Source organism: Pseudophryne corroboree, chromosome 1, assembly GCF_028390025.1.
Source record: "Pseudophryne corroboree isolate aPseCor3 chromosome 1, aPseCor3.hap2, whole genome shotgun sequence".
In the NCBI taxonomy this organism is placed as follows: Eukaryota; Metazoa; Chordata; class Amphibia; order Anura; family Myobatrachidae; genus Pseudophryne; species Pseudophryne corroboree.
In genome coordinates this window covers 374,612,739-374,626,720 of record NC_086444.1, presented here as the reverse complement: position 1 = coordinate 374,626,720, position 13,982 = coordinate 374,612,739, and the positions used below count along the sequence as shown (strand labels likewise).

The 13,982-nt window shown below is 43.8% G+C and overlaps 1 protein-coding gene across 1 annotated transcript in view; it reads left to right on the top strand.

Annotated features, from left to right (window-relative positions):
• The window catches only part of UNC119B (unc-119 lipid binding chaperone B), a 34,049-nt gene extending 20,182 nt beyond the window's left edge, over positions 1-13,867 (top strand). Inside the window, exons 4-5 of the mRNA XM_063913108.1 lie at positions 8,707-8,879; positions 11,463-13,867. Of these exons, the coding sequence (XP_063769178.1) occupies positions 8,707-8,879; positions 11,463-11,575 (286 nt within the window). The 3' untranslated portion in view covers positions 11,576-13,867. The remainder of the gene's footprint in view (positions 1-8,706; positions 8,880-11,462) is intronic.
• Positions 13,868-13,982: the final 115 nt, after the last annotated feature.

Here is a 13,982-nt window from a genome sequence, read left to right as displayed (position 1 = left end):
GGCGGAGCAATTGCCTATAATGGTGATGTCACCCCCTAGGGAGTCGACACCTGAATGGATGGCCGTAATTAAGGAATTACGTGACAGTGTCGGCACGTTACAGAAAACTGTTGACGACATGAGACAGCCGGCAGCTCAGTTAGTGCCTGTCCAGGCGTCTCAAACACCGTCAGTGGCTATTAAACGCCCGTTACCTCGGTGGGTCGACACGGACACAGACACTGACTCCAGTGTCGACGGTGAAGAAACAAACGTATTTTCCAGTAGGGCCACACGTTACATGATCACGGCAATGAAGGAGGTTTTGCACATCTCTGATACTGCAAGTACCACAAAAAGGGGTATTATGTGGGGTGTGAAAAAACTACCCGTAGTTTTTCCTGAATCAGATGAATTGAATGAAGTGTGTGATGAAGCGTGGGTTACCCCCGACGAAAAACTGCTAATTTCTAAAAAATTATTGGCACTATATCCCTTCCCACCAGAGGTTAGGGCTCGTTGGGAAACACCCCTTAGGGTGGATAAGGCGCTCACACGCTTATCAAAACAAGTGGCGTTACCGTCTCCAGAAACGGCCGCCCTTAAGGAGCCAGCAGATAGGAGGCTGGAAAATATCCTTAAAAGTATATACACTCATACTGGTGTTATACTGCGACCAGCAATCGCCTCAGCCTGGATGTGCAGTGCTGGGGTGGCTTGGTCGGATTCCCTGACTGAAAATATTGATACCCTGGACAGGGACAATATATTATTGACTATAGAGCATTTAAAGGATGCATTCCTATATATGCGAGATGCACAGAGAGACATTTGCACTCTGGCATCAAGAGTAAGTGCGATGTCCATTTCTGCCAGAAGAGGATTATGGACGCGACAGTGGTCAGGGGATGCGGATTCCAAACGGCATATGGAAGTATTGCCGTATAAAGGGGAGGAGTTATTTGGGGGCGGTCTATCGGACCTGGTGGCCACGGCAACGGCTGGGAAATCCACCTTTTTACACCAAGTCACCTCGCAGCAGAAAAAGATACCGTCTTTTCAGGCTCAGTCCTTTCGTCCCCATAAGGGCAAGTGGGCAAAAGGCCACTCATATCTGCCCCGGGGCAGAGGAAGGGGAAAAAGACTGCAACAGACAGCTTCTTCCCACGAACAGAAGCCCTCCCCCGCTTCTGCCAAGTCCTCAGCATGACGCTGGGGCCTTACAAGCGGACTCAGGCACGGTGGGGGCCCGTCTCAAGAATTTCAGCGCGCAGTGGGCTCACTCGCAAGTGGACCCCTGGATCCTGCAGGTAGTATCTCAGGGGTACAAATTGGAATTCGAGACGTCTCCCCCTCGCCGGTTCCTGAAGTCTGCTTTACCAACGTCTACCCCCGACAGGGAGGCGGTATTGGAAGCCATTCACAAGCTGTATTCCCAGCAAGTGATAATCAAGGTACCCCTCCTACAACAGGGAAAGGGGTATTACTCCACGCTGTTTGTGGTACCGAAGCCGGACGGCTCGGTGAGACCCATTTTAAATCTGAAAGCCTTGAACACTTACATAAAAAGGTTCAAGTTCAAGATGGAGTCACTCAGAGCAGTGATAGCGAACCTGGAAGAAGGGGACTACATGGTGTCTCTGGACATCAAGGATGCTTACCTCCATGTCCCAATTTGCCCTTCTCACCAAGGGTACCTCAGGTTTGTGGTACAGAACTGTCACTATCAGTTTCAGACGCTGCCGTTTGGATTGTCCACGGCACCCCGGGTCTTTACCAAGGTAATGGCCGAAATGATGATTCTTCTTCGAAGAAAAGGCGTCTTAATTATCCCTTACTTGGACGATCTCCTGATAAGGGCACGGTCCAGAGAACAGTTAGAGGTCGGAGTAGCACTATCTCAAATAGTACTACGACAGCACGGATGGATTCTAAATATTCCAAAATCGCAGCTGATTCCGACGACACGTCTGCTGTTCCTAGGGATGATTCTGGACACAGTACAGAAAAAGGTGTTTCTCCCGGAAGAGAAAGCCAGGGAGTTATCCGACCTAGTCAGGAAACTCCTAAGACCAGGCCAGGTGTCAGTGCATCAGTGCACAAGGGTCCTGGGAAAGATGGTGGCTTCTTACGAAGCGATTCCATTCGGCAGATTCCACGCAAGAACTTTTCAGTTGGATCTGCTAGACAAATGGTCCGGATCGCATCTTCAAATGCATCAGCGGATAACCCTGTCTCCAAGGACAAGGGTGTCTCTCCTGTGGTGGTTACAGAGTGCTCATCTCCTAGAGGGCCGCAGATTCGGCATTCAGGATTGGGTCCTGGTGACCACGGATGCCAGCCTGAGAGGCTGGGGAGCAGTCACACAGGGAAAAAATTTCCAGGGCTTGTGGTCAAGCATGGAAACGTCACTTCACATAAATATCCTGGAACTAAGGGCCATTTACAATGCCCTAAGTCAGGCAAGGCCTCTGCTTCAGGGTCAGCCAGTATTGATCCAGTCGGACAACATCACGGCAGTCGCCCACGTAAACAGACAGGGCGGCACAAGAAGCAGGAGGGCAATGACGGAAGTGGCAAGGATTCTTCGCTGGGCGGAAAATCATGTGATAGCACGGTCAGCAGTGTTCATTCCGGGAGTGGACAACTGGGAAGCAGACTTCCTCAGCAGACACGATCTTCACCCGGGGGAGTGGGGACTTCACCCAGAAGTCTTCCACATGATTGTAAACCGTTGGGAAAAACCAAAGGTGGACATGATGGCGTCTCGCCTCAACAAAAAACTGGACAGATATTGCTCCAGGTCAAGGGACCCTCAGGCAATAGCTGTGGACGCTCTGGTAACACCGTGGGTGTACCGGTCAGTGTATGTGTTCCCTCCTCTTCCTCTCATACCAAAAGTACTGAGAATCATAAGAAGGAGGAGTAAAGAAATTCAAGAGATGCTCACGGAAGACCCGTGGCCTCTACCTCTAAGACAGCACCTGCTCCAGCAGGGACCATGTCTGTTCCAAGACTTACCGCGGCTGCGTTTGACGGCATGGCGGTTGAACGCCGGATCCTGAAGGAAAAAGGCATTCCGGATGAAGTCATCCCTACCCTGATCAAAGCCAGGAAGGATGTAACCGTACAACATTATCACCGTATTTGGCGTAAATATTTTGCGTGGTGCGAGGCCAGGAAGGCCCCTACGGAGGAATTTCAACTGGGTCGATTCCTGCATTTCCTGCAAACAGGACTGTCTATGGGCCTCAAATTAGGGTCCATTAAGGTTCAAATTTCGGCCCTGTCGATATTCTTCCAAAAAAGAACTAGCTTCTGTTCCTGAAGTTCAGACGTTTGTCAAGGGAGTACTGCATATACAGCCTCCTTTTGTGCCTCCAGTGGCACCTTGGGATCTCAATGTATTGTTGGGATTCCTAAAATCACATTGGTTTGAACCACTCACCACTGTGGACTTGAAATATCTCACATGAAAAGTGGTAATGCTGTTAGCCCTGGCTTCAGCCAGGCGTGTATCAGAATTGGCGGCTTTATCCTATAAAAGCCCTTACCTAATTTTTCATACGGACAGGGCAGAATTGAGGACTCGTCCTCAATTTCTCCCTAAGGTGGTTTCAGCATTTCACTTAAACCAACCTATTGTGGTGCCTGCGGCTACTAGGGACTTGGAGGATTCCAAGTTGCTGGACGTAGTCAGGGCCCTGAAAATATATGTTTCCAGGACGGCTGGAGTCAGAAAATCTGACTCGCTGTTTATCCTGTATGCACCCAACAAGCTGGGTGCTCCTGCTTCTAAGCAGACGGTTGCTCGTTGGATTTGTAGTACAATTCAGCTTGCACATTCTGTGGCAGGCCTGCCACAGCCAAAATCTGTAAAAGCCCATTCCACACGGAAAGTGGGCTCATCTTGGGCGGCTGCCCGAGGGTCTCGGCTTTACAACTTTGCCGAGCAGCTACTTGGTCAGGGGCAAACACGTTTGCTAAATTCTACAAATTTGATACCCTGGCTGAGGAGGACCTGGAGTTCTCTCATTCGGTGCTGCAGAGTCATCCGCACTCTCCCGCCCGTTTGGGAGCTTTGGTATAATCCCCATGGTCCTTTCGGAGTCCCCAGCATCCACTAGGACGTTAGAGAAAATAAGAATTTACTTACCGATAATTCTATTTCTCATAGTCCGTAGTGGATGCTGGGCGCCCATCCCAAGTGCGGATTGTCTGCATTACTTGTACATAGTTATTGTTACAAAAATCGGGTTATTGTTGTTGTGAGCCATCTTTTCAGAGGCTCCTTCTGTTATCATGCTGTTAACTGGGTTCAGATCACAAGTTGTACGGTGTGATTGGTGTGGCTGGTATGAGTCTTACCCGGGATTCAAAATCCTTCCTTATTGTGTACGCTCGTCCGGGCACAGTATCCTAACTGAGGCTTGGAGGAGGGTCATAGGGGGAGGAGCCAGTGCACACCAGCTAGTCCTAAAGCTTTTACTTTGTGCCCAGTCTCCTGCGGAGCCGCTATTCCCCATGGTCCTTTCGGAGTCCCCAGCATCCACTACGGACTATGAGAAATAGAATTATCGGTAAGTAAATTCTTATTTTTTACACTGCAAATTAGATTGCAGATTGAACACACCACACCCAAATCTAACTCTCTCTGCACATGTTAAATCTGCCTCCCCTGCAGTGCACATGGTTTTGCCCAACTGCTAACAAAATTCCTGCTGCGATCAACTTGGAATTACCCCCATTGTAACTAAAGTAGTGTACCCAACGTGGCTGCCTCGCCTGGTGCTCTTTGTAGAATGAAAACGCGTAATTTCTTATTTGAAGCCATTCTTGTAAGGATCTCGCCTAGTTTTGCTATCTTTCCAATAATGTGTTATCAGTTCCAAGCTGTTAAAGGTGGGTTAAGTTCGAGGAGACCCAGATGGGTGGATTCGCAGAAAAGCACTTCAACAAATAACTTTAATATATAAATATGAATTTATTGTATACTTAGCTAAGGTTATTGATCAATTCAGCAGATGTTCAATACAGCAATCACATCAGCATACTCAGGAGCTTCTTCCTCTGCGTCTAGAGGATGAGTTATATTCAGATCATCCTGGCACTTCTGCAGTCAGTGTTCATCCAGGCTGTCTAGACTGCTTTAACATTGACAATTTCTATCTTATATAGGCTGGAGAACTCCTGAGTAAGCTTATTTCATATGTACAAAGTTCAAATTACGAAATATACATAAATGCCAAGAAACAGTAGGGGGCACTGTTGCCTTAATTTTGAGTGTTAGAAATAACATAAAAATACAATGTGCAACATGGATTATATGGATTTAAGGCACAAGGTAAAACCCATTGTCTCAAACTGAAGACGCAAACCTACCAATGTTGACATATGTCCAACTACAAACACTTGTCTTATTTTGGTCTGTCTCCTTTAACCAGACAATGGACATTGCCCTTGCTTGTAAAATATACCTGTGTCAGGAATACTGACACACACAGAACATATAAGTTTGTAATATATATATATATATATATATACACACACACACACACACACAGGTTGAGTATCCCTTATTCAAAATCACTCATTTTTGGTTCCCTTACTGAGATAATGACACATACATATATATTATATTATATATCTATATAATATATCTATATATACACATAATATATAATATATATGTCATTATCTCAGTAGGGTACCCAAAATTGTGGGATTTTGGATAAGGGATACTCAACCTGTATATATAATGAAGTATATAAAAGCGCCTAATAGTGTTGGTGAAAAAGTATGTGCATTCAGGTGTAATAAGTTATAACAATAAGTAACAACTTAGCTTCGAATAATTTCAGGCTGATGACTCTTAGAGGCAGGACATGTGGAGAAAAAATGAAAGCAACATAGTGTGTACTGTTTTTTAAAAATAAACCAATAATTTTTACAGCAGCTCAAGAATTAGGAATTTTTGCTCATTCCAATAATTTTCAAGAGAGCGAGTTAAAAAAAAAAAGCAACAACAATTTTAATAAACAAAATCCTGCCACAGATGCAGGTAACCAACATACAAAAGTCTATATAAAAACAATTCATATATCCGTAAATGCAGGTAGCGCACGTACAAGATTGAGAAATAAAAGCGGCTTATCTGTCCACATGAAGAGAGTCCAGAGAGTGGGCAGCAACTCTGTTTTACAAATGCAAGTAGCAGACGTACACGGATATAATTTAAATAGGCAGTTCATCTGTGCTTAAGTATAGGTAGCACACGTACAGGATTGAAAAATCAAAACAGCTTATCTGTCCATATGTGGGGAGTACAAGGGGAAAGTAGCAGGTCCCTGTCCCAACGCGTTTCGTCCTATTGTTTGGACTTCATCAAGGGGATAATGGTAGTGGGGACAAACAGGAAATTTATAGTACTGGTGAGTAGTCACATGTCAAACATGTGGGTGTGACATCACTTCCTGTAGCAACAACTGCAACTCATCCACCTCCTTTTCTCCGCTCTGTCCGGGATCCTGAATGCTGCTGTGACCGGGAACCAGCGATGAGGCTGCCTGCTGTCCTGTGTTACTCTCTGCCGGGCTGCTGGGGTCAGAGCATAAATCTTGTTTTCTGCTGCGGGGTACACTGGGCTCCACAGGGAATGACATTGGGGATGTCCTAAAGCAGTTCCTTATGGGAGGGGACGCACTGTAGCGGGCACAAGAACCTGGCATCCAAAGGAAGCATCCTGGGAGGCGGAAATATCGAAGGCATAGAACCTTATGAACGTGTTCACTGAGGACTACGTAGCCGCCTTGCACAATTGTTCAAGGGTCGCACCACGGCGGGCCGCCCAAGAAAGTCCAATCAACCGAGTAGAATGGGCCTTTATGGTAGCAGGAGCTGGAAGGCCAGCCTGTACATAAGCATGTGCAAAGCACCATTCTAATCCATCTGACTAGGGTCTGCTTGTGAGTAGGCCAGCCACGTTTGTGAAAACCAAACAGAACAAAGAGAGAATCCTACTTCCTGATGGAGGCAGTTCTCTTCATGTAGATACAGAGAGCCCGTACCACATCCAAAGACCGCTCTTTGGAAGACAATTCAGGAGAGGCAAAGGCCGGAACAACAATCTTTTTTGATTAAGGTGGAAAGAAGACACCACCTTAGGTAAATACCCGGGACGTGTTCTAAGAACCGCCCGATCACGGTGAAAAATCAGATATGGTGACCTACAAGACAAGGCACCCAAATCCAACACCCGTCTAGCAGAGGCAATGGCCAGCAGAAACAATACCTTAAGAGAAAGCCACTTAAGGTCTGCAGATTCAAGAGGCTCTTCTCAGGGCTGCTGGAGCAGCCCCCCCTGTTGTATGCTTGCACGGCATGACACCAACTATAAAACTGAGCTCCTGTGCACGGAGGCGAGGTTTTAGAGGAGGCGGTGCCTCGGATCAAGATCCTACTCTACACCCCAATGTCATTCCCTGTGGAGCCCAGTGTACCCCTCAGCAGAAATATAGATATATTGATAGCTGCCTCACCTGGATCCTTCGTAAGTAGCATGAATAATCCTTGCAACTGAAGGTGGATGCCACATTCTCCTTTTGAAAAAAGAGTGCTATATAATTAAGATGATTTATTATTATTATTATTATTATTATTATTATTAATGTCATCATCCAGTCAGGCTTTATGGTAGTGAGATCTCGCTCAAAAGTGGGGTTACGACCACTTTTGTGCGAGGTGGGCTACTGTTGCCGGAGTCTAAATGCTGCGGCAACCACAGTTTGCCCCTTTCACCCAAAATGTAATTCCTCCCATAGTTTCCTTGCAGTGTTGTGACATGGACCACAAAGCTCCTAGGAGGGGAGGGATCATGTTAGTACAGACGTCATTTATATTTTTTATTTTTTATAATGAAGTCTGTTTATTAAACAGCATCAAATATACAGAATAAAGCAATTACAGAAAAAACATCAGCAAAAGTCTAAACTATTACAATTCCGGAAGAAAAGTTAAACAGCAAAACAGTTCTATGGTTTTTTTGTATTTTCCACAATTTCAGGATGTGTGTGGCAATAATCGGCATAATCCAATGTGGCAATCAAACAGTGGGCTAACAAAATCTAAATGTTTTCATGTTAAGTACTTGGCTGAATTTATAATTTATACTCCTTTCACACCGCAAAAATAACCTGGTATATTGCTGGGTTGACACGGGTTGCTGTGCGGAGTGAAATGGGCCATGGTCGAATTCCTGGGTCGCCTGGCTCGGTAATTCAACCCGGGATTAAAGCAGTGTTATTCCCGGGTTAAATACCGGTTCAGGTGCAGTGTGAACGGGTTGCTGGGTTAATGGGACCCGTTCCCTGCATAGGGAGAGACTGTGCGGAGATGATGTCATCTTCCAGCTCCGCCCCCGATGCAGACTCTGTCCGCGATATCAACCCAACTCAGCATATTGCCGGGTCGGGAGGGCAGTGTGAGACGGTCCAATGCTGGGTCCCACCCGGGAAGGACCCATTTCCAATTCCCAGGTTGGGACCCGGCATTGCAATGTGAAAGGGGTATTGAACGTTTTGGCTTTTTTTGTGTGTGGTATTATTACAAATTTACTTGGTATTCTTACAAGCTTACTTTGGGTGCTATAGGCATCCTAAATTCCATATAGAAGGGGTGGTGTTTCTTAATGGGTTTTTTATTTTTATCTGTTTGTGTCCAACTTTGTAGTGTGGAGTTCACAGTAGGCGACAAGCCTGTGAAGAGTTTCCGTATGATTGAGAGACATTACTTTCGAGAACGGATCCTGAAGAGTTTTGACTTCGACTTTGGCTTTTGCATTCCAAATAGCAGTAACACATGTGAACACATGTACGAATTTCCGCAACTGTCAGAAGAACTCAGTAAGTATTACTACACTACAGAAACAGACTTTATTGTGGGGTTAATTAAAAAAATAACTTTTATTAATTGTTATTGTAACTTATAAAACTCTAATTGATATGTTATAAATAGATGACTTGTAAGTGAAGTATCAGTTAAACTATACCTATTGTCATAATTGCGCAGCCGTATTATATCACCAGAGCTGTATGTAGACATTTTGGTGCCCTGTGCTAGAAAGCGAATTGGTGCCCCCTCTCCTCCCATATTTAAAATAAGGACAGGGCATGTCGGGAAGGGTGTGGCCACAGAATAGTACCAGTTCACATTACACCACACAGTAGTGTCCGTTACTGACATTGACCGCACAGTAATACCCCCTCATACACATTACAGCGTACAGTAAAACCCCTTATACACACAACACCACATGGTAGAACCCCTTATACACGTTATTCCACAGAAGAGCCTTGGTAGAGCCACATACACATTACTCCACAGTAGAACCCCTACACATTATGCCAGGTAGAGACGTTGTTCCTCCTTATCGTGTCCCCCCCCCCCCCCACCACCCCATGGGGTTGTGGTGGGGGAGTGGTGTGTGTTCATTCGTTCTTTCTCTGAGGCAACTATTCTTAAACTTACATATCTAGTCCTGTGCATCTGGTTCCAGTACCTAGTAGTCTCTCTGCGTGCACAACAGAAGAGGAAGCGCAGCACGCACTACTGGAGGGGAGGTGCAACGCACATTACAGGAGCGTAAGAAAGGGGGCTGGACCACACAGGGACAACACTCTCCGGGTATATTTACTAAATAATGCCTTTATAGAAGTGGAGATGTTACCCATAGCAATCAATCAGATTCTAATAATTTATCTAGCACAAAGGCAGAATTTAACCAGTATTGAATTACATAAAAGCTTTATTTGACGAGTATAGCCGTTCTTAATGCTTCTGTTCTGGCAACTCCAGAGAATGATGTTTCCAGAGACAAGAGGTCCACTTTAATACTTAAGTAGGTTTCTCCAGCGTGGTTACAGATTCAGTCGCACACAGATATAGATGTGTCATATATCAAATTAATCAGCAAATTGGTGTATTGTAGTTGCATTGATGACTTTTTTTTTAACAAAAGAGAATAAAAAAAAAAAAGATGCCCGACATTAGAAGATTCTCAACGCGACCTGTTGTGCTAAGGGGGTCTATTTGGCAAGATGGCAGCATTTATGTATTGGGACATATCTGTGTATATATAGAGCAAAGGAGCAACAAGCCCTTTATGCCAGTGGAAACATAATTTTTCTCCAGAAAAACGTCTTTTCATGATTGATTGATTAATCATTCCATGTTAGAAACCTTGAATCATCTCTTAAGCATGAGCTTCTCATTGGCCAGTGCTTTGGCCTTGCCCCGAAACCCCCCCCCCCCCCCTCGCCCAACCCCAGCCTCTGCCCTTCCAGGGTAAAATTATCAAGCCAGCCCCTGGATGCAAGTGGCATACGATACCAGCTGTGCATTTGCACATATGTGTGCCTTCTGGCATTTACAGTGTAAATTTCCATATTCTATGCTACACAAACAGGTGTAGTCTCAGTCTGTTCCCTGGAATCTGGCAAAAATGATGCTGTATATATATTGTATGTTTTTGATATAACTTAAAACTATTGATGATAATAAATAGTGCCATCATGTTACAGTGACACACCCACCCAAAACTGTGTTTAAAGGACATCTGAAACTTAATTTTTCAAATCTATAACTTCTGTAATGGAAGGAGACGGTCTGATCAGGAATTAACATGCATGCAATAAACTATACTTAACTGATAAATGCTAATGCGTGTTTCTTGCTTATCCTAATTAACCAGTTAGGCTGATTGCTGGGAAAATTGGGGGAAAAATACCTGTTTGTGTCGTCTGTTGTGAGCCTTAGATAACTCTTTAAATTATGTTTCTCTATTGTATACGCCATCCTGGAACACCAAATCATAAAAATATATAAATTTGAATAATACCCCTTTTCCACTAGCTCAAAAAACACGGGTAAATGCACGGGGGCGTGCATTTACCCGTGTTTTTTGCAAGTGGAAAAGGGTCAACCCGGATCAAGTGACCCGTGAATCCTACCCGGCTATCTACCTGGGTAGGACACGGGAATGATCCGGGTAGGGTTGTAGTGTAAACGGGAGCCGTGTCAATGCGACACGGCTCCCATTTACACTGTATGGAAGGGCGGCGCTGGGAGATCATGTGATCTCCCTGCGCCGCCCCTGCCGCGTCACTAGAAGCGTCACCAACCCGGCATATGCCGGGTTGTGACTGCTGATGGGAAAAGGGCCGAGCACGGGTCGCAGCAGGGGGCAGCTCCCGTGTCAGGCTCCCGGCTGCGACCCGTGCTCGTAAGTGGAAAAGGGGTATTAGTAAGTGATGTCCTTTTAAACCAAAGACTCTGTTTTAGCCCATGGAAGTCTTCCACATTAACAAACTTTGTGTGTAGGACATTTCTATTTATGGTTATATACTGTGAATGAGGACTAATGTATTTACCAATTATTGGGATACTAATCTTATTGTAACTCTTCTCATTTTATTTCTCCCTCATAGTCCGCTTGATGATTGACAACCCATATGAGACAAGATCTGATAGTTTCTACTTTGTTGATAACAAACTCATCATGCATAATAAAGCAGATTATGCTTACAACGGGGGGCAGTAAGGATGTATTTTCTCAGCCTGGTCCAATTTTCTATTTATCATTCCTTGACTGGACCAGGGGATTATGGGTAAAATTTGAGGTCAATCCTGTGCTTGACATATCAAGAAGCCTTTGTCTTTTTGCTGTTATAACAAGAGCTGCAATAAGAATCTGAAGACTTTGTACAAAATATATATATATTTATTTTTTTTGTTCATTATCATCGTATTGTCCTCTATTGCCCTTTTAAAAGGCTTCTGTGCTTTGAAGGAAACTGTAATGGGAAAGTTATGTTACAGTAATGTTCATTATGAAAACAGTAAAGGTTGGCATAGCTTGATGTAACTTGAGACCTATTTTGTAGTGATGAGCGAGGTTCGGTTTTACTCGGTTTTACTCGGTTCTCAAAACGGCATCTTATTGGCTATCCAAAACACGTGACATCCGTGAGCCAATAAGATGCCGTTTTGAGAACCGAGTAAAACCGAGTAAAACCGAGTAAAACCGAATCCGCTCATCCCTACTATTTTGTGCAATACTAATTTTCTTTGCCCTCTGTTCTTCTGTAAAAGAAGCCTCTGATGACAAGAAATCTGGACAAAGTTGTTCTGTATGATTTCTAACATCGGAACATCAAATATTTTGTATCTATTCCATATAAACACTTTTAGAGTGTAATGGAACAAAACTGCAAATAGCTCACTTTTTTTTTTTTATTAGGCTTAGGTTTCCTTTTAATATATTTTGATACAAGATGTATGTACATATTTCTTACATATCCATCACTTGCCTTTTGTTACCTGTTGTGTATCTGCAGCTGTGCTTCACAGAGGTGCCTATTTTACTATGGTTTTTGATTTGTCCTTCAGGGAGAAATACATGAACTATTTTTATTAGTGGTATAGTTCATTATGTAAAGAGCTTTAATTAATGTGTATGTCTGTAACTTCTACTGAAGCTAGAAGCAATAACTTACTACACAAACACCAGCTGTGGTGACTTGCCATAAAGACTGGGCAAAGGTTAGGAGTCCGTATAGAGAACTGTCTTCCATATGGGGTGGTTTATTCATTTTAAAAGGTAGGTAGAATTGGCGGACACTTACTGTGTTCAAGCATTATAGTGCGTCTACGTGTGAAGACCTTCGTTTTGTGTTACTCTTATAACAAATTTTATTAAAAGAAAAAAACAGATATGCACTTGTTTAATTACATCATGGGTTTCCACCATGTGGCCCTCCTAACAGCTGTAGAACTATACATCCCAGCATGCCCTGCCACAATTTTGCTATTAAGGCATTCTAAAATTGTGACAGGGCATGCTGGGATGTCTAGTTCCACAGCAGCTGGCTGCCTGCATGTTGCATACCTATAAATTACATGAATAGAACCTAATACAGTTAGTTGGCCGCCATCTCTGCCTGTTGCCTATAAACAAACATTCCTCTTTCAGTCTTACAGGAAATGATTTGTGCCATGTGTCAGTAGTAAAGATGCTGTAACGAAGCTAGTGTTAAAAATAAATAATGAACATTTGGCAAAGATTATAGTATATGCAGGAAATTTTGCTACTCATCCTGGGATCTACTGGATTATGTTATAGTGTAAATTAAGTTACTTACATTTTTTTTAAAATATGATTTTAGGACTGTCTTATCTAATGTTCCGTTTGAAATTCAAGCAGTACAAAGTAGATTTTAACCATTAGTTACATATAAAGTATTTTTCTAGGGATAAATACTGAGTTGCCTTTATTTTTGAGCAACACCTAGAAAACATTGAGTTTTCGCAGCCAAAAGACGAGTTTTGAGAGGTCTGACAGGTGTGAAATTGTAGGGACTCTGGTACAGTGCTTACATGGGTTTCAGCTGGGTCCTCCGGTTTACTTGCACAATCCATAAATATAATGGTAGATTAATTGGCTCCCAACTAAAAAAAAAAAAAAAAAAATTAGTGTGTGCATGTACAGTACATGTGTTTATGGCACAAGATGGGCCAAGTAGTTCCTATCTCCTGTGTTAAAATGCTACGATTCTATGAAGCTTCATAGGTGGAGGCAGTGTCCAGATTCCTTACCGCATTTAGGAACCATTAACAGGAGTCTGGTGTTGCTGGTATCTGTCAGAGGTAGGAAATGTTAGTTATGGGTTTCATTCTGACTAGTAGTTGGAAGGACAAAGGGGCAGAGTGAACGCTTCAACTTAACAAAGCAGATGACTTAACGTGGTCGGTTAATAATTCTGTTTTCTTGTAAAGAGGGAGGGATTTTGTAAAAACCTGTATTTTTCTGAAAAATAAAGCTCATTTAACTAAAGTGACGTGTGTGTGTATTTTCCTGCACTGTGCTCTGCACTATGCCTGCTGCCGCCACCTGTGTACAGGAGGGGGCAGCGCAAGGTCACGCGCAGCCGCTGAGCCAAAGTCACGTG